This window comes from Pseudopodoces humilis, chromosome 1 (assembly GCF_049639895.1).
Source record: "Pseudopodoces humilis isolate 2021_Gansu_Grassland_sample_001 chromosome 1, ASM4963989v1, whole genome shotgun sequence".
In the NCBI taxonomy this organism is placed as follows: Eukaryota; Metazoa; Chordata; class Aves; order Passeriformes; family Paridae; genus Pseudopodoces; species Pseudopodoces humilis.
This window is the reverse complement of record NC_142200.1, coordinates 131735838-131762065: the sequence shown is the minus strand read 5'-3', so window position 1 is coordinate 131762065 and position 26228 is coordinate 131735838. Positions and strand designations below refer to the sequence as shown.

General features: G+C 38.8%; 1 protein-coding gene across 2 annotated transcripts in view; it reads left to right on the top strand.

Annotated features, from left to right (window-relative positions):
* The window catches only part of CUBN (cubilin), a 142717-nt gene that overhangs the window by 29093 nt on the left and 87396 nt on the right, over positions 1 to 26228 (top strand). For both annotated transcript variants that reach the window (XM_088057402.1, XM_005518766.3), the window contains exons 23-27: positions 6897 to 7083; positions 10647 to 10807; positions 11335 to 11516; positions 12178 to 12334; positions 14816 to 15003. In XM_088057402.1, coding sequence (XP_087913528.1) covers positions 6897 to 7083; positions 10647 to 10807; positions 11335 to 11516; positions 12178 to 12334; positions 14816 to 15003 — 875 coding nt within the window. The remainder of the gene's footprint in view (positions 1 to 6896; positions 7084 to 10646; positions 10808 to 11334; positions 11517 to 12177; positions 12335 to 14815; positions 15004 to 26228) is intronic.

Here is a 26228-nt window from a genome sequence, read left to right as displayed (position 1 = left end):
AGATTTTGCTACTGTGGTTTTATTCACTACCAGATAACTTACAAATCCAAAGAAAATATTTCCTCAGCTGCCTACATTTATATTCAGGTTATCTTTTTGAAACCAAAAAGCCCATAGAAACAATTAAGATTTAATGACAGCTATTTCAAGGAGAAAATTTTTATTTCTTAGAAAGTAATAGGCAAAAAACCAAATTCTACTTTTGAAAATCTTTCCAGGAAAACTCTGTGGTTTGAAATCTTAATTCTTACTGGTGAGAAATTGCGAAATTATCATCCTTATAAAGTCTTTTTTTTAGTCTTTGTTTTCAACTGCAAACTAAACCTTCTGTAAATATCATTGTTGCTTTTTAATGTGATATATTTTCCTTTTAACTCACCTCAGATTATTATAATGGGTGGATTGATTCCTAAATATTCTTATAGCAACTTTTCCCAGAGTCCTTCAAGATCAAAGTATTTTTTACTCAACATTAATCTGTATTTCTGTTTCTGTTGTAGCCATATCTGTTTCTGTGGGTCTGTTAGTCATTTCAGTGCTATCCAGTTTCACAGTTCTGCCTCCTTTCTTCTGTATTTCCCCTTACCACCACCATGGTGATGGGCTTTTGTCATCTTAATTCGAAGCACTGCAATATGTGTCATGTGGAGTTCCAACTGCATCAATGCTGTCCCTGGAATGTTTTCAAATAATGCCTTAAAAATGCACATCTGCTGTCTCTTTGATGCTTTTAACAACTTTATAATAGGTTTATATGAAATGAGCACTGTGTAATACCTTAATTCAAACTATATTACATCTAGGAATTTCTTTTCCCATAATGAACACAAATATCTTTACTATTCTTCAGCCAATCTGCACTAACTCTCAATTTATTCTCACTCTTGGAATGATCTTTAGAATAAACACTTTTAATTTCAACCGCTACAGCTTGTATAAATATGGCAAAGTAGGAGATAGCTAATGAAACTGAAAGTAATAAACTTACAGAGAGTCTGAAACTATTATTTGTTTTTTTTACATAGATTTGTTTCTTTTGGTCCAGTACAAGCATAGCAGTACCATAAAGTTTTCATAAATACCAGAGAGTTAAAATTAATTTTTTATTAAGAATAAAGTGCTTTGAAATGTCTGTGGCCTAAGAGAAGGCAAACACATATGTGTATGTGGATTTTGCTGTGAGTAGCAACTCCTCACTTCCCTGCAATCATATAAGTTTAGTTTTCCCACTGTGAGATGTTTAGGTCTGATCTTCATGTCATGTATATCCAGTTACACTAAGGTAGCAAACTGCTAAGCATAATAATGTCTGAGAGATGCTAAAACTATGATTTTTTTTCTTTACATCTGCTGCTAATTTAGATTTTTTTTCTGCTAAAGAAAATATGGTTCTAATAATGTTTCTTGTGCAATAAGAATTCTTCATATTTTTTCAGTTGTGTTTTCTTAGCTAGCTAAAGCATAACCATCCAGAACTTGTCAAAGATGTTCTGCTTCATATTACACATTTCAATAGTTTTTTGCCTGGAGTTATTTCAGAGAATAAGCTATTGAAAAGATGGACAAGATTCTCCCTCTTCCCCCTGCCAAATAAATAGAAGTTAAAAACAGAAGGATATGTAGGAGTGAATTTTGTTTAATGCAAAATGAAACTAATTTTCTACTCCATGCATCTTAGTAAACGATGTTTTTGTTAGCATGGCTTATCTGTGATATATTAAATACTTGAAAAGTAGCCTGAAAAGAATAAAAAGCAAAGCTATATTTCCTGTCAAAAAAAGAAAAAAAAAATGGAATGCCACAAGATGCAGCCATGGTCATGGCCCATAAAGTGCAAACAATTGTTTTAGCAGTCTGCCAGCCAGTAGCTGTGAATAGCTCATGTAGCAGCAATACAGATGAAAATCCTTCAGTCAGACATGCCCACAATACTCATTTTAAAATGTGTGTCACACACCTAAACTGTAGGCATCTTGGATTCTTAGTTGTTTGTCATCTTTCTGTCATTTAAAGGGAAAAGTCACATGGAATGCAAGGTAATATTTTGATTTGTTTCAAAGAGTCCAGGTCAAAACTACCAGACAGATGAATGTCACAAAAGCCATGTAAGTGTTGTGGAAGATTTTAGCATTGCTTTCTGCCAATTTTGGCTGACCACATCACAAATAACCCACGTAAAAATATCAAAAATTCTTTGAAAGAATTTAGTCTTTCCTAGAACTTTTGTGCAGGGTCTTGATAGATACAAGCCACAGTTTTCCAGTAGGAATAGTACTGGAATCAGTGCTATTATATTTTTTTTTTCCCACTCAACTTCTTCTTATGAAATAAGTGGGAATTCATCTGTTTTACTTTGAATTGGGGTTTTGGCAGTGTGTTTGATTTGTTTGTTGGTTGGTTTTCTGTATGTTTGGGGTTTTTAAAATTTGTTTCTTTCTTTTGAGATACTTAATTTCATTCTTTCTGCTAGAAAAAGTTAACTTTGACAAGGTTGTTAACAGATTGCCTTCCTGACAGCCTTTTTCTTCCTGGTTTTTCTCTGGCTTTGGTGAAATATAATTTTCCTCATTATCATCCTGAATTGTGAATATTATTTATCAGGATGGGTAATCTGGTTTTAAATATCTTCATTGTGGATTATATGTTAGTTACAGTGACTGTTTGGATGAGGCAGAGTTTGAGAAGGATGAGGAAAGAGAAAAACATTTGTGAATCCATTAATTTAAAAGTGCACCTGAAAGTGTAGTGTAGATTCATGTGTCTTCTTCCTTGATAGCTGAGTATGAGTTGTGGTCTTCATTTCCATCTTCCTGACTGAACCCTGGAATTTTTAGGAGCATGATGCCTGGCTTTGGACTTCAGCTGAACGAGCAATGATGAGAATGGAAAGTAATGTCTGACAAACAGGTGTGCTCAGAGATATACAGAGAATGCTTGAATGAGGTTGAATTAAGACAGAAAATAAAGCTGATGCCCTATATGTGTCTTGGGCATCTGCTCAGCTCACCCCAAGTCTCAGGAAAAAGGCTCAACTGGCTGGCACCTGACAACTTGTTAGGCTGCTGTAACTTGGCAGTGTTTGATCAGGGTGTTATTCTGCCTATAAAAGCCAAAATAAGTGAGTGGAGTACAACTCCGTGTATATGTGTTTAGGTGTAAAGCAGAAGGCAGACGGAGATTCTTTTTGAACCATTGTATCCAGTATTTTGAGAGAGTTTGGGTCCAACATGCTACAAAAGACCTTTGTGTGCCTCCTTGGTAAAAATCAAGCCTGTTAGCATCTGCCAGCAGCAGTAACAGAAGGCTCTGAAGTGCAGATGTGCTTCCACATTGCCTGTGGAGAGGCATATACTTCATGTGATGGTTTCTTCTTTCTTTTCCTAAACATGCATGGTACTACATAAAGAGTGAATAGTTAGGGATCCTGGTTTTCCTTTGGTACAGTGAGATTGGAAGAAAAATCCCATGTTACATACTGCACTATTGCTTGATTTTTGATAATCAGGATTGTGGCAACTGATTGTATCTCTTTAGGGGAAAAAATACGGATATAATTTTCTACATTATGCATAATTGCGTGGTAGTAGTACAAAAGCTGGCATTTTTCTCTGCTATTGGCTATTACAGTGGGTTACTGCCATTTATGGCATTTTTTCAGAAAAGCTAATACATTCAGTACTAAAATCAGAAGGCAGATTGAATAGCTTTCAAAACCTCATACACTGGGCAAAGCTAGATGTGTGATTGTCCTCAACAATTGCCTCTTTCTGTTTTTCATGAGCTGTAATAAGTGTCTTCCAACTAAACTGAATTAATGCTTTTTTCCAGACACATAATAATCACATATGCTATTAGACTGCTTTCTGAACTTTGGCAAAGGAGTCAAAGTACTTTTTTTCCTGCTAACTTTACTAAGTGTTCACTGAAGAGTCTGTTATTGCCCAAACACACCCCAAAATGTTGTTAGGGAGGTGAGTGCTAAAGGGGAGTGCCAGCTCTCCTCCTTAAAGTAGAACACCATGAATTAATCCAGTTACCAGAAAAGAGTTGGCTGTCAAAAAACATGGGTTCATCTATGCTTTTTTAAATCCTCATAGCAGCCAGCATACTCCATCTATACTTGGATTTATTTCACTATAGCCAGAAGTCTAGCATTTATAAGGCAATCACTGTTCCATCTTCCGTATTTATTATCCCTTAGTTCATAAAGAAGATTGTTAAGTGAAATATAAAGTATTACAGAGCATCCAGTTTAGAACAGAACACTTGGGATATAAGTTTCTGTCTGGGTTCCTCCCAGGAAGAAAAACTTTGGTGAGGGAGGGAACCTGGACAATTCTGTGGAAATTGTTATTAAAAGGGCTGATAAAAAATATTTGGCTTCTGTAGTGCTAATTTTACTGTAAGGGTTCTTATCTAGTACACCAGTTTTAATATTCTACAGGTTGAAAGCTGTTATTCTTTGTCTCAACCTTTGAGAGAGTAAGTAATGGCAGTATTGCAAGACCTCTAATCATAAAATATGCACAAGTCAGACGCCTATCCCTCCAAACGCAGGAGGAAATAATAGGTTAAAAATAAGTAACCTAACAAATATACACCCATTTTCTTTTCAATTTTTTACTGCTTTTTCTGTAGTGGTCTGTTAGGAAAACTTGGATCACATTTCTAAGTCAGATTTCTAACCCTTCAGTCAGCATTCTCAAGAAAACATATGACTTGAGGATGTGGGGTTTGATGATAAGCCCTTCATATCACAAAACACCATGGGAGCTGGCAGCACAGTCAGGGCATCATAAGGATTTACAAAGCAGCAAAAGGGTCTTATGGTGACCAGGACCAACCTGTTTGTTACATGTGTACAGTTAAGCATATCTGTGATGGAAAACATAAACTACTAAAATTCTAGATAAAGACTTTCATGGATAATGATTTTAGGTAAACTAGTGCATGAAACCTTTTTGATTTGTCAATACCAAAACACAAGCCAATGGCAGAAAATTACTGCCTTTTTTCAGTGTCCTGTTTCTCTGTTCTCCCCATGATGAATTAGGAACATGAGTCTGGGAGCTGGTTTTGGGAGTATTTATCCCACAGAAAATGTTTGCAACAGAGGCTTTCCATGTGACCCAGAGTGCAAAAAACCACTATTAAAAATACACCATTAAAAGAAAAAGTGTTTCAATAGTTAGAATGGCTAGAGAACAGACAAAGAAATGACCAACCTTAGACATGAAGGGCCTGAAGTGTAGCTCCATCCCTTTCCCCTAAGTTGTTATGCAATTAAAGACTCAAGCATAAACATTGCAACACTGCAGCTGTGCTGTGTTAAAAAGCTGATCTCAGAGACCTGTAGCAACCACCTTAAATGAGCGTAATTGAACATAATATTTTGTTTGCTCTCTCATTTCTATTTATTCCTCCTATTTGGTAGGAACTATTTAATTTCTTATATTTGCAGTCTGTAGGACCTGAAATGGGGAAATGGAGGACCAGAATGAGTCCCCAGGGTCCTCAAATCCAGTACAAAATTTCATGCCACTCCCCCTGTCCTTTTTATTTTTAGCTAAAAGCTACAAAATGTGAACCCCTCCTTAAATTAATCAAACTGTGTCTTAAGAACAGTGTCTTAAGAACAGTGGACTGTTTTCTCGCTTCTGCATCTGTTATGCTGATTGGATCATTGCTGTAGAAACTTACTTCCTAATATAAACTTTCTCCTAATTTCTATGTATCTCTACTAATGTACATTTTTTAACCTTCAGAACTTGTCCTGTCTTTGAGAATGCATTCTATTTTTCCTTTCTTCATGCTTCTTGATGCTTGTCTGCTCTTGCTAAGCCAAACAAGTTAAACTCTTCTAGTGTCTCTTGCCTACCAATCTGCTAATTTCCTGCTATCTCCACAACCTCTGTCTTCTTCTCATTTGATTTTCAGAACATCAGTGACCATGGTTATCCACATTTTTCCAGGTGACATATCACCATTGCATTGTGCAGTGACATCAGAATTTCCTGTTTTGCCTAACACCAGGCAAAGTTCACATTTCTTCTTGCCTTTTTTGCAGCCATACCACAAACTTTACTCATTGACTGTGATCAACTAATAGACAACAATTCTTCCTTCCAAACAAGGTTTAATACTATTTTATAGCAAATGTTTTTATTCCTACTCATTATGCTTCTGCTTTGAAAAGAGCTTCTTTTTAATTATTGCTTAGGTTCTATCTCAGCATTCATCCACCCTACTTTCTCCTTCCCAGCTCATACATTGCTCACAAAAAAAAATAAAAAAAAAAAAAATTATGTCATTCACTTAAATATAAGACCTTAAGTAAAACTCTTGTGTCCTCAAATTCTAAGGATTATACCACTTTCTAACTTATTTTCACTTACAGCCAAGAAAATGGGAAAAGGAATTTAGATATAAAATCCCCTCTAACAGGTTTGACCATGGGGAATGCTTGAAAACAATGTAGCTTCTCCTCATAATTAGAAACTTTATTTAGTTTCCATCACCATTGCTTTTCAGAAATTCAGGAATCCTACCTTTCGTGTTCAGCAAAACATCCCTTTCAGTTTCCTTCTCCGCTTACTTGGGCTTTAGGACAAAGCCATGTAGGCAGCTGAAAGTGCTTTTATGTTGCCTATTTATTACAGACACAGTGTTCCGGTAAAAGCTGAAAAAAATCAACTCAACTGTAAGAAATCCCACAAAGCAGCTGGATTCTGGTTTTAGTTTATACTGTTGATGTTCAGCAGTAAGATGTGTCCAGGAAGAGTTATAATGCACAGGAACACAGGATGTTTTCTCCTCTGCCTGTTGAAAATAGAAATTTCCTGTTAATTTAGCAGACATATGACATTAATTCATCTCTCTTTCTTTTCTTTTTAAAGTTTGCTCACACAGCTACACTTATGAAACTGGTGATCTAACATCTCCAAACTACCCCAATAACTACCCTGTGCGGACTGAGTGCATATACACCATCACAGTGGGAATGAACAGACAGATTGTGCTGACCTTCACCGACTTCATCTTGGAAGGGAATAAACGCTGCACAGAGGATTATGTAGAAATCAGGCAAGGCTAATTATTTCTCTTGTCCTTAGTGCTGATTGTACTTTGTCCAAACCCACTTAAGCATGTTCAGAATCTTTAGTTTTAACTATACAGCTTGCTGTCAGTGTGGGAAAAGGACTTCCAAGAGAGCTTTAAAGGCTACCTTTTCCTCCTCTCATCCTGCTCTGTTGTCAGCTTTCCCACTTGATAATTTCCAGTCCTGAGAACAAGTGGAGTGTGTGGACTGTGTTCCCATGCACTGCATTTGGATTGTATTCCTTAGTGCAGAAACGAAGAGTTGTATTGTCTGTTTTGTGACATATTCTCCATGATATTTGAAAAGTCATGGCAGTTAGGTGAAGTTCCAGGTGACTGGAAAAGGGGAAGCATTGTACCCATTCTTAGAAAGGGTATAAAAGAGGACCCTGGGAACTATTGACCTGTCTGCCTCACCTCTGTGCCTGGCAATATCATGGAACAGATCCTGCTAGAAACTCTTGCTAAGGCATATGGAATACAGGGTGGTGGCTGCAGACAACCAGCATGATTTCACCAAGGATATTCTTGACCAACCCAGTGGCCTTCTGTGATGGAATGACTACATCAGTGGTTGAGTAAACAGCTACAGATGTCATCTGCATGGACTTCTGTGAAGCTTTTGACACAGTCCCCACAACGTTCTTCTCACTAAACTGGAGAGAGATAGATTGGATGTGTGAATGGCTTGGCAGATGAGGAATTGATTGGATTGGTGCATCCAGAGGGTAGTGGTGGTCAATGGCTTGATGTGGAGATGGAGATCTCTGACTCAGGGTCTGTACTGGGACTGGTGTTATTTAATATCTTCATTAATGGCATAGATAGTGGGATTGAGTGCACCCTCAGCAAGTTTGCAGATGTCACCAAGCTGAGTGGTTCAGCGGACACACCTGAATGACAGGATGCTGTCCAGAGGGACCTGGATAAGCTTGACCAATTGGCCCATGTGAACTTTGTGAGGTTCAACAAGGCCAAGTACAAGGTCCTACTCCTGGTTTGGAGCAACTCTCAGTATCAATTCAGGCTGGGGAGTGAATAGATCAAGAACATCCTAGTGGAGAAGGACTTGGGGGTAGATGAAAAATCAGAGAGGATCTGGCCGTATCCCCTTGCAGCCCAGAAAGCCAACTGTATCCTGGGCTGCACCAAAAGCAGTGTGGGCAGCAGAGCAGGGGAGGGGATTCTGCCCCTCTGCTCTGCCCTGGTGAGAGAGATCCCACCTGGAACACAGCACCCAGCTCTGGGGCCCCCCAGAATAAGGACATGGACCTCTTGGAGCAAGTTCAAAGGACGACCATGAAGAAAATCAGAGAGCTGGAGCACTCTCATATGAAGACAGGCTGAGAGAGTTTGGATTGTTCAGAAGAAACTTTTCACCATGAGGGTAGTGAGGCACTGGAACAGGTTGCCTGCAGAAGTAGCTGATGCCCCATCCCTGGAAATGTTCAAGGTCAGGCTGGACAAGGCTTTGAGCAACCTGATCTATTTAAAGATGTCCCTATTCCTTGCAGAGTTGGGCAGCATAGATGACCCTTAAATGCCCCTTCCAACCCAAACTATTCTATACTCTGTATTTGTGTTTATAGTGTTTAGACAGCAGCTACTCTAGGAGGTAACAAAAGAACATATAAATAATCTGCTATATTTTTCTATACTGGCATCACCATTGAACTTAGGATACTAACCTAGTGATTTCTAGGAAATTTTACAGGACAGAGACAAATAGAAGAAAGTAATATTTGCAGGAAGGAAGTACCTGCTTAGAGTACAGCAGCACCAAGCAAATATCCTTTCTGCTGTGTGGCTACAGATGGATTTGCATTTTGCAGTGTTGGTGCACCCATTCCTGTCCTCATGAGCCAGCTCTCTGGGTGAACCATATCTGAAGAATGCAGTGTGTTTTTCAGACTGAGCATGCTAAGAGTTTCCATTACATCACTGAGCACCATGATAAAGCTCATCCTGAACATTATACCAGATATTCTTTATGGGTTATTCCTTGGTAAACAGTACCTTCTTTTTAAAGCCAAACAAAAATCTGCTTGCTGAAGTTGTAGTATTGAGATTCTGGATTCCATCTGAATTAGCTGGGGTTTTTCAGCTGTACATACCAACTTGAGAAAGTTATAAAAACCTGAAAAGCTTTCTCAGTATTTTCTAAGTAATGCATTTCTTTTTTTTTCTTTTTAGAAAAACAATCTGAGATTAAATTTAATCTAACTTTATTTTAACAATTAACACTTTAATTTGGGGTGACCCAAAATGAAAACAGGGTTATTTTTTTCCACTTTTTCACCTTAGGAACTGGAAGCATTTATTTATAACATAAATCTAACTCTGTTTTCACTGTGAAGAGTTCATCTGCATTAAACAGGTTTTAAGGTATGGACAGGACATTCTAAGTGCAATTCAGCACATTGCTGCTGCCATGAATGGATTTTTAAAATGTCTCTTCAAACCTGATACTGTTAAATGGGGTAGCTACATAAGTCTTAGGTGAAGTGCCACTCTCGTTTCTTGTCCTGAGTTGTCCTCTGATAAATTGCATTCAGCCAACAAAGAAAATTGTTCATCTGACCACAGCTGCAGAGGCCAAGATGCAAGTGAGGGGAGTTTTGGCACATTTCTTCAACTGCCAGTAACATGAGACAGCAAAAAGCAGTTTAAGCTGGGAGGATGACAAGAAAAGAGAGTGGCAAAGACTTCATAGAAATTTTTCTCAAAAGCAGCTGTAAACCTGTGATACGCGATTGAAAGTATTACTGTCCACTTAAAAAGCATCATAGCAAGATCACACACATAAATAGATTATAAATTATCTGCTATTGTCTTACTGACCTGTAGGTTGTTTGTAGTATGAAAGTGCTTAAAGACAAGGTCAGGAAGCAATTGATAAGCAGGGTGTCACTGTCTTTGTTATTCCCATAAGGCATGTGCAGAAGGCAAAACAGAACATTAGCTGTGAATCCTGACTACAGTATTAAAAAACATTACTGGAGTATTAATTAATCTAAAAACAGGAAAATAAGTGGTTGTAGAACCAGTTCTGAAGACTAAGAAAAATATTTCAAAACATGCACCACATCAGTGAAATGAATTTAAAAATGAATTCCCATTTGTGTGGTGGCACATAAACATGTCTTTTTTTAAATAAATCAGCTCATCTAGGTTTGTGCCAGGCTAAATAGTGAGGAGTGAGAAAATGACTACCTCAAATTAGAATATTACCTTTGCTTGCCCCAATGCTTGTCACCTTGTAAAACATAGAGAATGTAGTATACCTGAGACACTTATCAAGCTTGTCATTGTGTTGACACACTCTCAGGCTGCTGAGATGAGAAACTGACATATCCAGCAAGCAGGTGGTTGTGGCAGAGATTAATACTGCAAGTAGCAAGATTCAGTACTTGGTAGCTGTATTTCTGTTGAAGATGAAGAGCCAGGATTAGTCTTTCCCAGGTCTGAAAGAAACACAAGATTTTTGATTTGCTAGTATTTCTCATGGTATCTCTTTGACCAAAGATTTTTCTTCTTTATCATTCTAGAGATGGAGGCTATGAAACTTCTCCTCCTCTGGGAAAATACTGTGGTACAGACCTGCCTCCTGTTATAATTTCTCATGGTAACAAGCTGTGGATAAAGTTTGTAAGTGATGTATTTGGCGTAAGGAGAGGATTTTCAGCAGAGTGGGATGGTACCTCAGCAGGTAAAATGACTGCATCAAGTATAGAACTATTTTACACATCTTATTTTTGATCTTCTGTTTGTATTTCATTTCTCACCTTTTCCCTCACAGTTTTTCTGCTTCCAGTCTTCTAAAGTCTGTCTGCTAATTATATAGTGACATGTATGCATGTTCTTAAGATCAAGGATGTTTCTTGATCCTTGGGCTTTCTTTTTTACCACAGAGAAGAGCATAATATTCCCTAGATAAAAAGCTGCTTCAATTTTCTCTTATGCTTAGGAAAGCAGTAATTAAGAATTTAATGAAGAGGTTTCTAATTTCTAATTTTTCTCTATCACAAGCACCCCTCAAATTAGATAGTTAATACTTCTATTTGCTACGGACTCTCTTCTGCTTTCAACATTGATGGCTGGATGCAGATTTTTGGGGCATTACTATAGATGTTAAGAGCATGTGAAGGGTGTCAGTAGTGAGAGTCACAAACACTGGGTTTAGTTCTCTACTCTTCTAGTTGTTAAACGTTGGTTTGCTTTCTCTGCTATTTTCAGGTTGTGGTGGGACTTTCACAGCAGCTTCTGGCTTCTTCATGTCTCCCAACTACCCTATGCCGTATTACCACAATTCAGAGTGCTACTGGCTGCTCAAAGGAAACCAAGGCAGTCCATTCGAAATCCAGTTTGAGCAGTTCCATCTAGAATATCACCAGAGGTGCAACTTTGATTACCTTGCGGTAGGTGGCCAGTGACACTTTGCTCCATAGGAGGCAGATGAGTAGGCTGAGTACAAAGGCCAGGAAAAACACAGGGCCTTGGTTTTCAAATATTCCTAAGTGAACAGACTAAGAACAGAAACAACAACAGTTGTTGTGCTACCTTAATCTCACGGAGCCATGAGAGGCAAGGCAGCAGTGTCTGTGTAGCTGCTGTTAAGAAAAGCATTTATGTCTAGTTAGAAAGAATCTAACAGATAGAAACAAGATCTGTCTGTATGTTTTAAGTTTTCTGTCTTTTGAACCAAGGCCTTAATATGTTTTCTTAGTAAATTATGTGGAACAATGGTGTCAATAACCATATTGTTAATCCCAAATTTCATATTTGAATTGTCCCATAAATTATTTGAATATTTTTAATAAAATTGAAATGGAGTGCTGTGTTCCCCTCTTGGTGACTAAGCCCCAAAAACCCACTAGTATTCAGTTACTGGCTTCCTGTTTTTGCTTATTTCTGAAATGTCTGCCAGGCTTCCTCTGAGCAGAAATGGAATTTAACCTCTTGTATACCCAGTAACATTTCCCTAAGCAGACATTTGTCAGGGGGAAATTAACTGTATTTGAAATGTCATAAGCTTTATTATATATTAATTTTTCTTTTTTGTTTTTGATTTTTTTTTAGATATATGATGGCAACAGCAGCAATGCTAGACAGCTAGGTAAATTTTGTGGGGATCAGATACCACAAACAATCCATTCCAGTGGTGACAGCGTGTATGTAAAACTAAGGACAGACAACAGTCTGCAAGGTGGAGGTTTCTTAGCCAAATACAAACAGGGTAAGTAAAAGAAGATGAGATGTTTCTACAGCCCATGTTGTCTGTGAAACTGCTTGCAGTCCATGATCTTACTTATTTATCAGCACAGTAAAATGTATAGAGCATGCTGATGACCCAGATTTTCTAGTCTGGTACAGTTACAGAACACAGAGAGCTAAAAGTTATCTGCCCAATAACTTGTGATGAAGACTATCTCCTCCTTAGGAGACAGCTAGTAAAGTGGCTCTATTTCTATTACCTGCACCAGTGGCACTTACCACTCCAGATTTACTCAGAATAACAAGTGCTGGAAGTCCATAACAGGGTGGATTTGACTGTTCTTGCTCTTCTGCTCCTTCAGGCTCCTGAATTTTTAAAAGAAGGCAGATACAGAAAGATTCTCTGATCATAGAGCTGCTTTTGAGGCAGGATGACAAAGGATAACAGAGTTTCTGTCAGCCAGACTGGATCATTGTGGGTGCTTGGGATAATTTAGCCTATAAGGAGCATTTTTAAATTTTCATTTTTTATATATCTTGTGGTAAGGGTAATACTTCTCTTGAAAACATTTTTTTGTAAAATATCAGAAGAAATACTAAAATAATAGCATTTTTAGAAAAATACAAGACACGTGACAAAGTTATTTTATTCCCAGTCATAATCTTGAATATAGTCCTGGTGTTTACTTTTCTCTTTATATTTTTTTTTTATGGTTATATGCACATTGGAAGATATGTAATTTCATCACATACAAAGTGATTTGTAAACATCTCTGTGTCCTCTAAGTATGACATGCCCAAGTGACTAGGATTGTTGTAGGTTTATAGACATGAAGTTGTCCTAGGTTTGGACAATAGTAAATGGATTACAAAAAGGCAGAGCTATTCATCCACGCATGACACATAAAGCAATTAGAAGAGGGAGGGAGCCTTGGCTCCCTCATTCCTTACAGATATCACTACATATTCATCTACCAGGTACTTTTCAGACTGCAATGTCAGGAGGATATATTATAAGAGGTTCCCCCTGCCTTTCATTAATTAAACAGAAAGAGCACTTTCAAAGCACTCAGATGTAGAACCTGAGCTATCAGATAATGTGATTTACATTCATATTTAATTCCTGAAGATGCACCAGAGAAAGCTTTTAATGGCTTGCCCAAAAGCTAAAATTATGTAGGCAGTATGTTGTAAAATAAGGATGCTTAGATACCAGATACATTTACATGTACATGAAAGAAATTTAATGATTAATTGGAAAACGTTGCAAAGGAAAACATGGTATCAAGTTACCATTCAAAGGCACCTTTGTGCCTGATATGTTTCTAATAAAATCCTAGGGGATAGCAGATTTTACCCATCTTGTATTCTTCAAAACCCATTTTGTGCTCTTCGTCCTGCCCTTTCAAAACGTCATATGCTTCAGTGTAGCTTTGCAGACAAGCTCCACTCCACCTGACCCTGACCTGTAGCTGTATCAAGCATTTTGAAATACTGAAAGCACAGACCTTCAAATTGATTGGATAGAATAAAAAAATGTGCAAGAGGTAGGTGTACTATCCATGGTGACAGACAATAGAACAGTTATGCAAGTGAATCTGAGCTACTTCTGCTGTTCAAACACTGCAGATTTGCTGCATAAACCAAACAGCCTAGTCTGCTCCCTGCCTCCTGCCCACTTCCTGTGCATTAATTACACTGCTCTGCTCCCAGTACACATTGTGTGCTCTCTCCTGACAAGGGAATGCCCACACTGATATTTTTGTCTTTAGGGAAAGGTGGATACAGGAAAATGAGACTCACTTACCTAATGCCATAATTGTAATTTTGTTCTTTATTTAGTTTAGTTTATTTTCATTTTCTCTGCACTTCAAGGAAAGCTCTTATTATTCCAGGTGAGTGTCCAGTTCTTATGCTAGGATGTTATTGAATGTTTCACAAGGAAAATCATGGCTCCTTTCTTTAAAATTTCGTTATCACATTCTATTCCTGGGGCTAGAAAGCCCAATACTAGTAGTGTACTTTCCATTGGTTGTTCTAGCCAGGGATCATAATTTTTTTCCTAGTTAGCTGAAATAAACCACTTCTATCTATTAATCAATATTTGTTGAGCACCTCCGCAAATTGTTTCAAATGACAGGGTGCATTTCTACGATTAGTTAAAAAAAAAAAAAAAAAAAAAAAAAAAGTGTTTCATGAGTACCCACGTATTTAGACTTAGAGAAGACTGCCCAAAAATATGAATGTACTATATATACTGATGTCTACAGGTGTCAGAAAAGAAGGTCAAAATAATTGATTCAAGTTTGAATAGTTGGAATTTTTGTTGAAATATATAAAATTTGTTCTTCAATAAGTCACAATTCTCTTCCTGCATGGCTTCTCTAATCTGAATAAAAATATTTTTCACCTTGTAATGCTAAAAGTAACTTCAGTTAGTAATTTTTGAGATATTGGATTAATAACACTATACAAAAATAATCAATCACCACTTTTTTTTCAGTTTGCCATGAAGTGCTGACTGTTAATCGTAGCCATGGTATATTGGAAAGTTTAAATTATCCAAATAATTATCCATTAAATGAGCACTGCAACTGGACAATCCAAACTACCAAGGGGAACACTCTCAACTATAGCTTCACTGCCTTTGATTTAGAAGGTGGATCTGACTGTGATCGTGACTTCTTGAAGGTATGTTTCTGCATTCTAGAAACAAGAAAAAGCAAGTCTTTAACAACAAAGAAAAATAGTAAGATTGCAGAAGAGCAAGGGGAAATTTATCTAATCTAAATTTAACCATTAAAGCTCAAGTGTTAAATCCAAACTATTTAATCCTGTTTCATCAGTGATCAGTAGGGAGTGAAGCATTGCTATCTTAAGACAGGTACCTGCTACCTTAAGAGGCAGGTATGTGTCTCTGAGAGGATGAATCACTCTCCAGGTGCCTCGGTTTGGTGCAGTCTAGCTTCCACCTTAGATTAGATGCACTGGATTTCATGGGCAAAGTGGGATGTTGTGATTCCAGCTTCATGCAAAGAAGGGGAAATCTGGAGATAAGAAATCTTGAGATCTGCATCTTTAAAGGAAATAAAAAAAAAAAAATTATTGCACCCACAAGCAAAATGTGACATTTTTAGGTAAATGAAACCATAGAGTCAATCTAAAGCCAAGTAACCTTTATTTTTATTTCCTCAAAAATAAATATTTCAAGGACAAAAAAAATGTTTTCTCAAAGTTTTCTAAGAAAACTGAAAAGTTATTTTCTCTCAATTTTGTACTTAGTACTGTAGGATGAAGAGGTTAGTTATAATCATTCTATACTGTGGATTATAATCTCCTGACTACAATTTTGCTGTTTTGCTGGACTAATTCATCCTTCAAATCTCACCCTTGTACAGGACGGCAGCATGTAGGCCCTGTTCTCTACTTAGGTTTTTGCAAAAGAAGAACTGAAATTTAGAGAAATCTTAGCGAAGACTACTTACAGCCAGGGAGAGGACTGTGAAATAATACCTGTATTTCTGGGGATATTTACACCCGGGTATTACAGAAGGTTCAGCAGCAGACCGGTTGATGGCCTAATCTGCTCCTTCAAGATGCCCTCCCTCACTCCCTCTACCTCGTTACTATGGCAGCTTTCATAGCTCAAAATTGGTAGTGAATTGGCAAAAGTGATGTTCTTCCAGCTTTCTTCTCTTTGTGGCCAGGAATGGAAAGGAAGAATAGACATGGGAAGAAAATAAACAAGGGAGCACTGTATTGAGAACTATTAAGCTCTGGTTTGTTTTTGTGAGGAGGCTGAAAAAGAAACATTGGAGCCAAGTGGAGAGGCCAGTGCTAGTCTCAAGATGCCTAAGGCCTTGACCCATGGAAAGCAGGAGCCCTGCACACAGTAGCCAGCCTGTGAGGAGCAAGGAACTTGCCAGAAGACACTATTCTAGACATAAGTCAGGAGTGGAGGAATAGTGCCAAGGGGCAAGGACCTGATCCAAAGCACTTAAAAGAACAGAAATAAAACATATTGGAGAGAGTGAGGAGACAGGAGCACTCTGCTTAACAATTTTTCAGTGCTTTCAATCAAAGAAAATACAAACTGAAAGAGGTATAAAAAAGAAAGGGAAAATAAAGTCGTGGAAGTGTGTTAAGGAGGCTTTTATTTGCAATTCATGTAACATTTCATACAAATCTTTCTCCAAATGCCATTAAGAAATACCACTTGGAAAAGATGTTCTCATTTGGTTGTTGCGTGCTGCACAAATATGTGCCATAGTGTAAAAAGAGAGCGAGGTTGAACCAGCCAGGGAGTTGAATAGTGTGTGCTCCCACCCTGCATCTTGCGAAAGGGGACCGTATTGGCAAGGCTAGGAATGTGCTGTGGTGTAGGGGAAAGGGGAAATCATCTGGAAAAAGTGTAGAGTTCCCTTTCTAAGCAGACTACAGATATTTGGGGCTTTTCTGTTTGAAATCCATGTGGAGCCTGACACTGCTGCAAATTGGAAAAAAAGGATAATTAAAAGAAACCTCATAGCCATTCAGCTAAAATAAATTACTTTCCTGCCACATGTCAGTTTTGAGATTCCTTTATTGCAGCAAGGTCTCAGAGGGGAAAGATCTGATGCTCTCACTGAGTATAACACAGACATAAACCTGTTCATTGTAGCCTAAGCAGGTGATGCAGAGACCATATGCCAGAGTCCCTCACCATTTTCTTGAAGCAAATGGGAAGCTGCTGCTCAGACACTTTCCATGTAGCTATGCTCATGAACCAGAGTGGCCGCTGGTGCTCATCAAGTGCTCTTTTCCCTGGGAGGTTTTAAGTGTCCCTTCACTCATCTTGTTTTGGGTTTGTGACAGCAGCTCTCCCACCTCAGGCTCTTACAGCAGACAGCAACACTCTCTTAGCTCTGTGGCAGCTCTGGCAGTAGCAGCATGCTGCTCCATGGCAGCTAGCAGATGGCAGGCTTGGTGACAATATTTCCTCCTACTTGCTTGGGAGGCTGGGGACAGGAAGGACAAGAGTTAGCTGTTAGGTTGGATTAGGTGATGATCACAGTCATAGTGGCAGAAGGAGTAAGGAGAAGTGGTATATGATGCAAAAGGACAAGACTAAATGTTGCAGAGGTGTTTTGGCAGAGAAATGACCCGCCTTAACAAACTATAGTCAAGAAATGACAGTTGCAAAAAAACCCCAAAAGGATAAAAACCATTTTTAAAAGTTAGAGTGAGAAAAGATTTATGGACAGGTGGACATAGTTTTATAGTCTCAAACTAAAGCTCTATTTTTTTTTAAATCTTTCTGAATTCTGAAGGGAAACATCATGGTGCTTGGTAGGGTGGGGACAGATAGACTGAGCAAGCTGTTTTCCTGAGTACTGCTGGACCTTGCCTGCTGGACACAATGGCTTTGGCCCCAGTCTCCATACTGGAAAAGGGCCTGTTCTTCAGTTTTGTGTTTAATTATGACTGACACTCTGGCCCAAACCCACATAAAAAGAGCATTTTGCCTCATGACTGTTTCAGTCAGATATACACAGTTAATTAGCTATTTGCTCCCTGGCTTAGTCCACATATGAGTCAGAAGTTATATGTGTAATGTCAAAACCAAAAATTTTTATACACTGGTATTCCTAGTGATTTTCAGTTACCAAAGATATTATCATGCCATAGAGCAAATAACTGTTTCACATTAAGGGCAGGAAAAATATAGTCAGATATCCAGTGAGTAAAAGTAAGTACAAATACAGTGCATGGTTCTTCCAGACTGAAATTCTGTCACATCTGTACAATGAGAAGTCAGCTGTGTATTGTATTACCTATTTCCTTTTCTCCTTTGATCTTGTCAGCTAGGCTACCATTCCACTAGCTGGCAGGTGTTACTCATGGTGAGCAACACTCTCTGCAGGGAGCATTAGGTGACTCCAGCTTGGTCTGGTCTGGGCAGGACCTGCATCTCCACCACTTCAGCATATACAACGATTTGTATGTGTGTCAAGTAGCAAGGAAAAAACTCTGCTCTTCTGACTTTGTGGCAATTCTCTGCCTCTGTGTGTAGCTGCCAGAAAATGAAAAATGGCAGTGTGGGAGGGAAGCAAAACTGCAGTCTTTTTATTATGTTAGTCTCTAGCATGAATCTCATATGAGCACTTTCCCAGCAAATGAGCACTGTGCAGTGTTTCATGTCCTATCAGAGGATGTTGGCTCATTGCTAGTAATGCTCATAGGATGTGTGATGTTTTGGAAGGAGTTTTAAGTTCTTGCAACAGTGAAGTTGCAAGAATATGAGATTAATTGCTTCTGATAAAGACATGTACAGAAGTGATAATAATAAGATACAAAGCATATCAAATAGGAGACTGTTTACTGGTGATGCTACACTAATTAGATTGGATGGTCTTTAACTTATATTGCTTGCTGTGTCTTGGCTAAATAACCTGACATTAGTCTTTCTAGAGGAGTCATGGGGCTGTAACTAGTGAGATATTGCAGGGAATGACATAGAAATGTCATTCTTTCCTCTACATTCATCAGATTATTAACTGAACAAGCATATATTTAACTCCCCATCCTTAATGATGAATTACCTTCTTATTTGGTATGGCAGAACATAATCTCTGGGGAGGCAAAGTAGAGAGAATGTCATGTTTTTGCACTGAAGATGAGAGTCCTTCTGTAGAACTGACATATACTCCTTCCTTATACAAGAAAAATATTTGAAAACCACTGATCATTCTGTCTTTCAGTGACAATGTCCCTCTGTGTTCTTCTGCTCAGAAAGTACTACCATTCCTTGATGTCCAGTCTGTTTAGCATCTGCTTTTATTAATTACATGTTAATGTCCTGGCTTAGGAGTGATATTCTCCAATTTAGTACTCCCACTAAAGACATGCACTGCTCCCCTTTCCCCCCTTCAACTGGAGGCACAAAAGGCAAAGACCAAGGGCTGAGATAAGAAAATTAACAGTATCAGCAACAATAGTAATGACAGAGGGTATAAGAAAAGAAATTATTCATATAGGCAAAAAAAAAAACCCAAACTGTAATTGACAATACCAGGCAGCTCCCTCTGTCAGGTTTTCTAGGCCAGAAGGAGCTCCTTCTTCCTGACCCTGTCCCCTGGTAATGAAGTGAGGTGGTACAGAACAATCCCTGTGTCCTGGTCATGCCCGCTCCCACCTGCAAAATTTTGCAAAAAATTAACTCTGTCCTGGCCAGGACAAGGGCAGACCTTGCCCAACATTTTGCAAGATGTCAGCAGCTTGATAAGCAAATAGCAAAATTGTGTCAGGCAGCAGGATAAATTTCAGAGCTCCCTGTCCAGCAAATTCACCGCTTTGGTCTGTGCATCTACTGTCAGTGTGGGAATTATCGTTGGGTTAATGCAAAAGAACATCTTATGAGGGCAAACAACTGTCTGATAACAACAAATACCTTTCTTCTGCTGCAGGCCAGGACAGAGTTCCACTTTGGACCAGAGCACTGCCTTACTTGCTTACTGTCAGTGTGCTTAAGCAGCCCAGACTCTTTCAGCAACTAGGCTCAAAGTGGTTAAAATACCATTGCACGATTATATGAGGAATAGTATTGAATTAATACAGTAATTAATATGGCATCTGCTCCTGAGAACTCTTTCATTTCCTTCTGGTGGTAGCAGGATATGTCTTTTTTTTCTCTCTTTTTTAAACCACAGTAGCATTCCAGGGATGTGCAATAATATCCTTTTTCTCCATCTGGGAATACTCCATTAGATAATTGTTGCTTGCACTCATCTGTTCATCCTCCTGTTCTATTAGCTTAACATAAAAATATCTTACCCTGTTTCTAGTTTTACTCCCTCTTGAAATTAGTAAATATGCTTAAGCTATATTAGGAAATTACCATTATTACATTTTATTTATGACTATGTCTTTCTAAAGTGCTGCAGGAATTCTTCAAGCACAGGGAATGGCTTTTCTTATGGCCATGCATTGATTTTCTTATGGCCATGCATGTCATTGGTAGTACATTTCCCTGGAGAAGCAGATGATGTATGAAATATACCCACCCAGGTCCTGCACCCAGACATCAAATCACAGGCTGCTGGCCAGGCTGCAGTGGTATCCATTAACATATTATCATGCAAGCTGGCAGCACAACAGCACATCCCTGAATTCCTTCGGGGGGTTATGAGCCTCCACAAGAAATCCTTCAGTGTAAAACTGTAAGGACAAAAGTGATGATTCTCAGGTTTCTCTGCCAGGCTTCACCATTAATATACAAAGAAATCTTAGCCCATGCACTGATTTTCAGTGAGAGATCTGGACATTTAAAAAGAGTGTCAGGCCAAAAAGCTGTCCACCCTAAACCAGACCAGCTCAGGACTCTGATTTTTTGTTTTTCTAATTGCCTGCATTGCCAGAATCAAAGTACACTTTGGTTTCGTTGTTTGAAAGGTTGTGTAGAAGCAAAATTGCAAACGCACACAAACCCCTGACTCTTCACAATAGCTAAATTTGTACTGATGACAGGGTTGCCTGGTGCCTACAGAAACCTCAGATGACAAGAAGCACAAGTGAAGCCAGCACAGACTCCTCTTTTGGACTCACAAAATGAGTCAGACCTTCATGGACCTGGTGTTTTCCTTACCCTGCCAGCTCATAGCAATGTGACTTAGCCTGTTCCTTCAGAAAAAAAAAGCATGGTACAATGAAATGACCGTGGAATACCACCATATGATGCTAGTGGTCACGTCCCTTGTTGGAGAAAGACTATTTGGGACTCATCTAGTTGCAGCTGGATTCTTTTTTCCTTTGTTCTTCTTCTGTATTTTAGATTTAGCTGGAAAGCCTGGCCATTATCTATGAGACTTACCACACTCAGCACAGGCGTTGCAATAAAAATGTTACATTGTGGCTGGAGAAACTCCATTTAAATCAGTCAAAGCTTCCCCTCATCAAGGGAAGACCCCATACAGCTATGAAAAAGCCACACTGGACTTTGAGGAAGGTCATGTGCACCCCCTGCATTGTTCCATAAGCAAGCCTGAAAGCCTAAGAGGCAGGAATATTTCCTTTTTATCTCCATTTGCTGAGACCAAGCTGCAACTCTCCATAGTGTTCATAGATATGCATGATGCAAATTTTCTCAAATAAAGGGGAATTCTCAGAGTCCTTCCTGCCCTCTCTGGCCCTTTATGGTGTCAGTGTGATATTCCTTCCACTTACACTTCAGTTCAGCTGGGCTGGCAATGCACTGGAGGAGAAGCACAGCCCTGGGCACAAGACAGCAGCGCTGCAAACTGCTCAGATCACCCTGGGCTTTTCAGAGCAGGCACACTTCTCTACCCCCTTAGGCACAGCCCCTCCCTTTGTAAGGAGCTTTTCGCACAGATTTCTATTGAAGAATAACTCTGGAAACATTATTGTCCCACACTCAAAAGCAGTCCTGTTCCCTCCACCACGAGTGGATTCTGGATGCAGAGGAACCGCCTCAATTTCTGCTTTGAGGACCGCAGTCACTCTTACCAAAATAGCAACAGCCTCATTTCCAGGAACGTGATCCCACACTGCCACAAAGGCGTGGATCCCCAGGCACTCTCTTGGTCAGCAAAAGCTGCAGAGATACTTTAGGGACCCATCTGGATTCTGTCCACCACAGCATGTGGCTTAGGAGGAGGTGCCATCCTGATAGAGCTTTGGAGATTTAGAATGGCATGCTAAACAAATAAGGTTTTAAGTGCAGATCTTGGGATGTACTGACTAGGTGGATGTCTCCTAGGCATTCCTTTCTTCAGCAGCAGTTATTTCCTACTCCTGTATCTAAAACAATTTTAAAAGATACACCCTGCATTTCTTACATTCTTATTATTCATTCATTGCTAACAAAAAATATCAGTTTAATATAATTTGAAGAAATAAACCTTCCCTAGAAAGACAGGAATGAACAGATATGACTGTAGTTAAAAATCATTGTTTTCTTTGAGAAGGAAGTAAGTGCTAATGGAAGAGGCAAAAAACTATTTTAAAAAAAAATCACTCCAGTGTAATGTGGACTTCAACATTGCTCAAAATTTTCAAAGGACTCCGATTATGTCAGGCTCAGGTTACAAGACAAAACATAGACTCAGATAAAAGTCTTACTATTAAAAAACTAGACATTTATTTATTTCCATATGTTAGATAAATCCCAGCAAGATTAACTAGTATGCCTACATGTCTAAGTGATGCCTGATGTCAAATTCCATTGTACTATGGAATAAAATGGTTCATTAGTGAAAGTGTGTTATTGTGTGGAGACAAGAAAGGTGCCTGTGGTGATCAGAGCAAGAACTTTTATCATAGCCATCTAGGGCATAAACTTATTTAAATAATCATATTAAAATATTAATTAGAATGAATTCTTAAGGAGGGCCTTTTTCTAGTGGCGATTGCAAATTCTTTTCATCATCCAAGCACAAACATAACCTTATTTTGTTGTTTGTGCAGAAGTGTCAAGGCTCCATGCAGTCAGTCACTCAAAGTCTTAAGCTGCCTTTGTTTCTGTGAAACAATGTCATTGTGGTGCTCAGCTAGCACATTGGGCCACATCCTGGAGCTTTAATTTGTTTGGGTTTTTCACTGGCTGACAGACCTTAAGTTTGCACTCTATCCCTTCTGGAAGGAAATGTGTTGCTTGGAAATTAATTATTTTTGTTTGTGTTAATTCTTGTGGTGATCTCTCTTTAGACTGCATTCTGTTACTTGGATGAGGATTATATTTTCTGGTTTTTGCTTCTTTTTGTCTTCTGGTAATATATTTGTGGCAATGCCATCAAAATTTCCTCTCCAAAATTTATTTTCCTTTCATTTCCTTTCAGGAAGTGCTATTCAGAAACCTGTAATCACTGCCTCTGGTGTTTAGATCCAAACAATCCCATATAAGCTTTCCTGCTTCTAAGAGGAAAGGGATACTTGTGTGTGTCAGGCTGTCCTAGGGGCTCTGACCATGGGTGGGACACTCATGGCTCTGTTGCTGTGATCCAAGGCATTACCTCCTTTCCTGAGTTCTGCAAATAAAGCCCAGGACTGTTGCTACTGGTCCCTGTATAAAGATTTTCTGACAGCAAATAGTTTGTTTCAAGACTCAGTTGGAGACAATTATTAATATAATTGCTCATTATTATGATTAATTCATGACATCTGATGACAGTATTATTTACAGTACAATTAAAGAGAACTGTCAGTATTCATAGGATAGATTTTCCTCTCATATAAAAATAAGAATTTGTTTTTGAAGACTATCACTTTTGATCAAGACTATGTGTTATGACTAACTAGTGTATATAAGCAGCTTTTTTCCAGAGCTGATTAGGGATGGGCTTTTCCTCTGCAATGTTTTTCCTGATGAAAACAAAACCCTGTACCTTTTCATAGAAATAATATTCTCCAGGAGAAAACTGCTATTTTGCCCTAACAATCCCTCCACCCACCCACCCTGCTCTCCACCCCCTAGTTTTCTCCCAGGAAAACTGAACAGATGGAGTCTTACTTCCAGTATGAAAGGCTCACTTTTGCAAGACAGAATAAGCTTGACAAGGCACTCGGCTAGAAAATTGTCCCTACCTCGAGTATGTCCAAATGGAACACATTCCAAGTTTATTTTTCCCCATTTTTTATAGACTTTTATTTCTTCCAAGTAGAGGAAACCTCATTTTCCAGTCAGTTCAGTCCTTGAGCCCCTGCTCCAGTTCTGGTAATGAGCTTTTCTGTGACACAGGTCATGCCCTTTTGCTTTGCTCCTCCAAAGAGAAGTGAACAGCTGTGGTCTCCAGGGCATCGTTATTGGTGTTAGTGACATATTTCCAGGCTGAAGACTCAGAAAAGCCAAAATGCAATACTGGTGACCATGGTGTCCCCTCAGGAGAGCTACCCAAGCCGAACCCTTCCTGCAGCTTTTGCTAGTCCTGCTTTCCCAACCCTGTTCTAATGTACAGCAGATGGTTTTCAGCTGCCACTTTGCTGTGGGGCAGTCACACATCTTGATTAATCCCTTAGAGAGCTGGTACCTTCCCTTTTTACCTTCAGGTCAACCTATACACTTGCTCCTAGGGAGCCTGGTAAGGAGTTTCTTCTAACAGTTATTGAGCCGTGTCTAATAATTCATTCAAATGTAGCACATCCCCACCTGGACCCAGTGCTGGGGTGCAGGCCGATGAAATGGAGCGTTCTGCTTGCTCCTGGGCAATTGCTTTGGCTAAAAAGGAGAGGCTAAGGATCTGAATGTGTGTTGCAGGTGTTTACATGTTTTGCTGGTTGAATTGTCTGCCAAAATCATTATGAAGCGCTTGGATTTTCTGGTGGAGGCTAAAAGGTCTGAACAAATAAATATATTACAAAACCAATATATATATACACAGAAGGGGAACAAGCACTTTCTTCCCAATAGGGATCTGGAAGGGAGTCAAATCAGCCATTTCTCAAGTCAGTATGGTGCAGGAGTGACTAACACACCACCCTAAAACCCAATTGTCTTGCACAATCATGATGACTATCTTGCCTCATATAGATGGCAGAAGCTTCCTTCGATTTGCAGCAGTTTAAGGTAACACAGCTGACAAAGCAGAGCCTGACTTAAGAAACATTATCTCAGAGATCAGGAGAGAAATCATGAGATCTGTGTTCAGCTTCAGTTTCACTTGCTTGTGTTTGTGTGAGAGCAAACGGTGGTTTGAGAAGTTCAAAATGCCCTGTGAAAACACACAGCTGTTCCCTTCATTTAGAAATGAAAGACAGCTCAAAAAACCCCAGCTGTAACTCTAGCAGTCGTGGTTCTGCCTCTCCCAATGAGTTACAGCTGGCCAGGCACTCAAATTCCCTGTGAAATGCTGCTCTGAACTCAAGCCCACGGGGCAGCACGGCATGAAGGGATTGCCATAGTAACCATGCTTTGTGTCTAGAAAAACTGATGGACTGTTTTCAGAGGAAATGACAGAAATGTGGCATTCTCTGTCTTAGATAAAGATAATATTTACTTGATGAATCAAGTTGCAGAAGATGCATAAAGCTTTTTGTTGTTGTTGTTTGGATTTGGAAGTTTCTAGGTATGATTTGGTCCATAGTTCTTTAGAATGGGTTTTCATTTGTAATCTCTAGAGATAGCAGTACATTGTGAATATGTATCTTGAGATGGTTTTAGCTACTATTCAGTGATCTCCACATTGATTCATTCTTCACCATTCATATTTTTCTGGTGCAAGATTTCCAAGGCTTGAAGCCACAGAAATATGAGCAGTATACCACAAATTTGTCAAAGGAAGTACTTTGAAAAAATCTAATTGGACCTGACCTGATTTTATTTTTGCTGAACTTACGCTTTGAAAGAATGTGTAAAGCTCTCACACTGGCTTGGAAGAAGGTCATAACTGTAATGCTGGACATGGGACAGCTCATTTTTACGAGGTCATTTTACATGTGAATAAAAAAAAAGATTGATATTCAGCATATTGCCATCTAATCTTTAGGACAATTTATATTTATTTTCAAGTACATCTGATCACCATCAGCAATGTGTCTGCAATTAGAAACTTTCAATTTTTTTTTATTTCACCAAGAGAAACCATACTAAATAGAGTGATAGTTCTCAGTTTGCAATATACTTAGCTTGCTTTGAGCTTTTCATTGTATTAGATGGATGGTCACCAGTCATGAAATAGGCCATAGAATACTACCATAGAATTATTCCTGAAATTTACCCCTAACTTCTGGCAGAACTGACTCCAAATTTTTTATTTTTTTTTTAATTTGAAAAAAAAAAACATTTAAACTGGACAGTCTGCCAGAGGATTTGAAACCATTTGAGTTGGTTTCTTGGCCCTAACTGTGCTTTAAATGTATAACAAGATTTCTGAAGATTCTGCAACACCAGCATCTCATCTTCAACAGAAAGGCTGGGGGTTAATGAC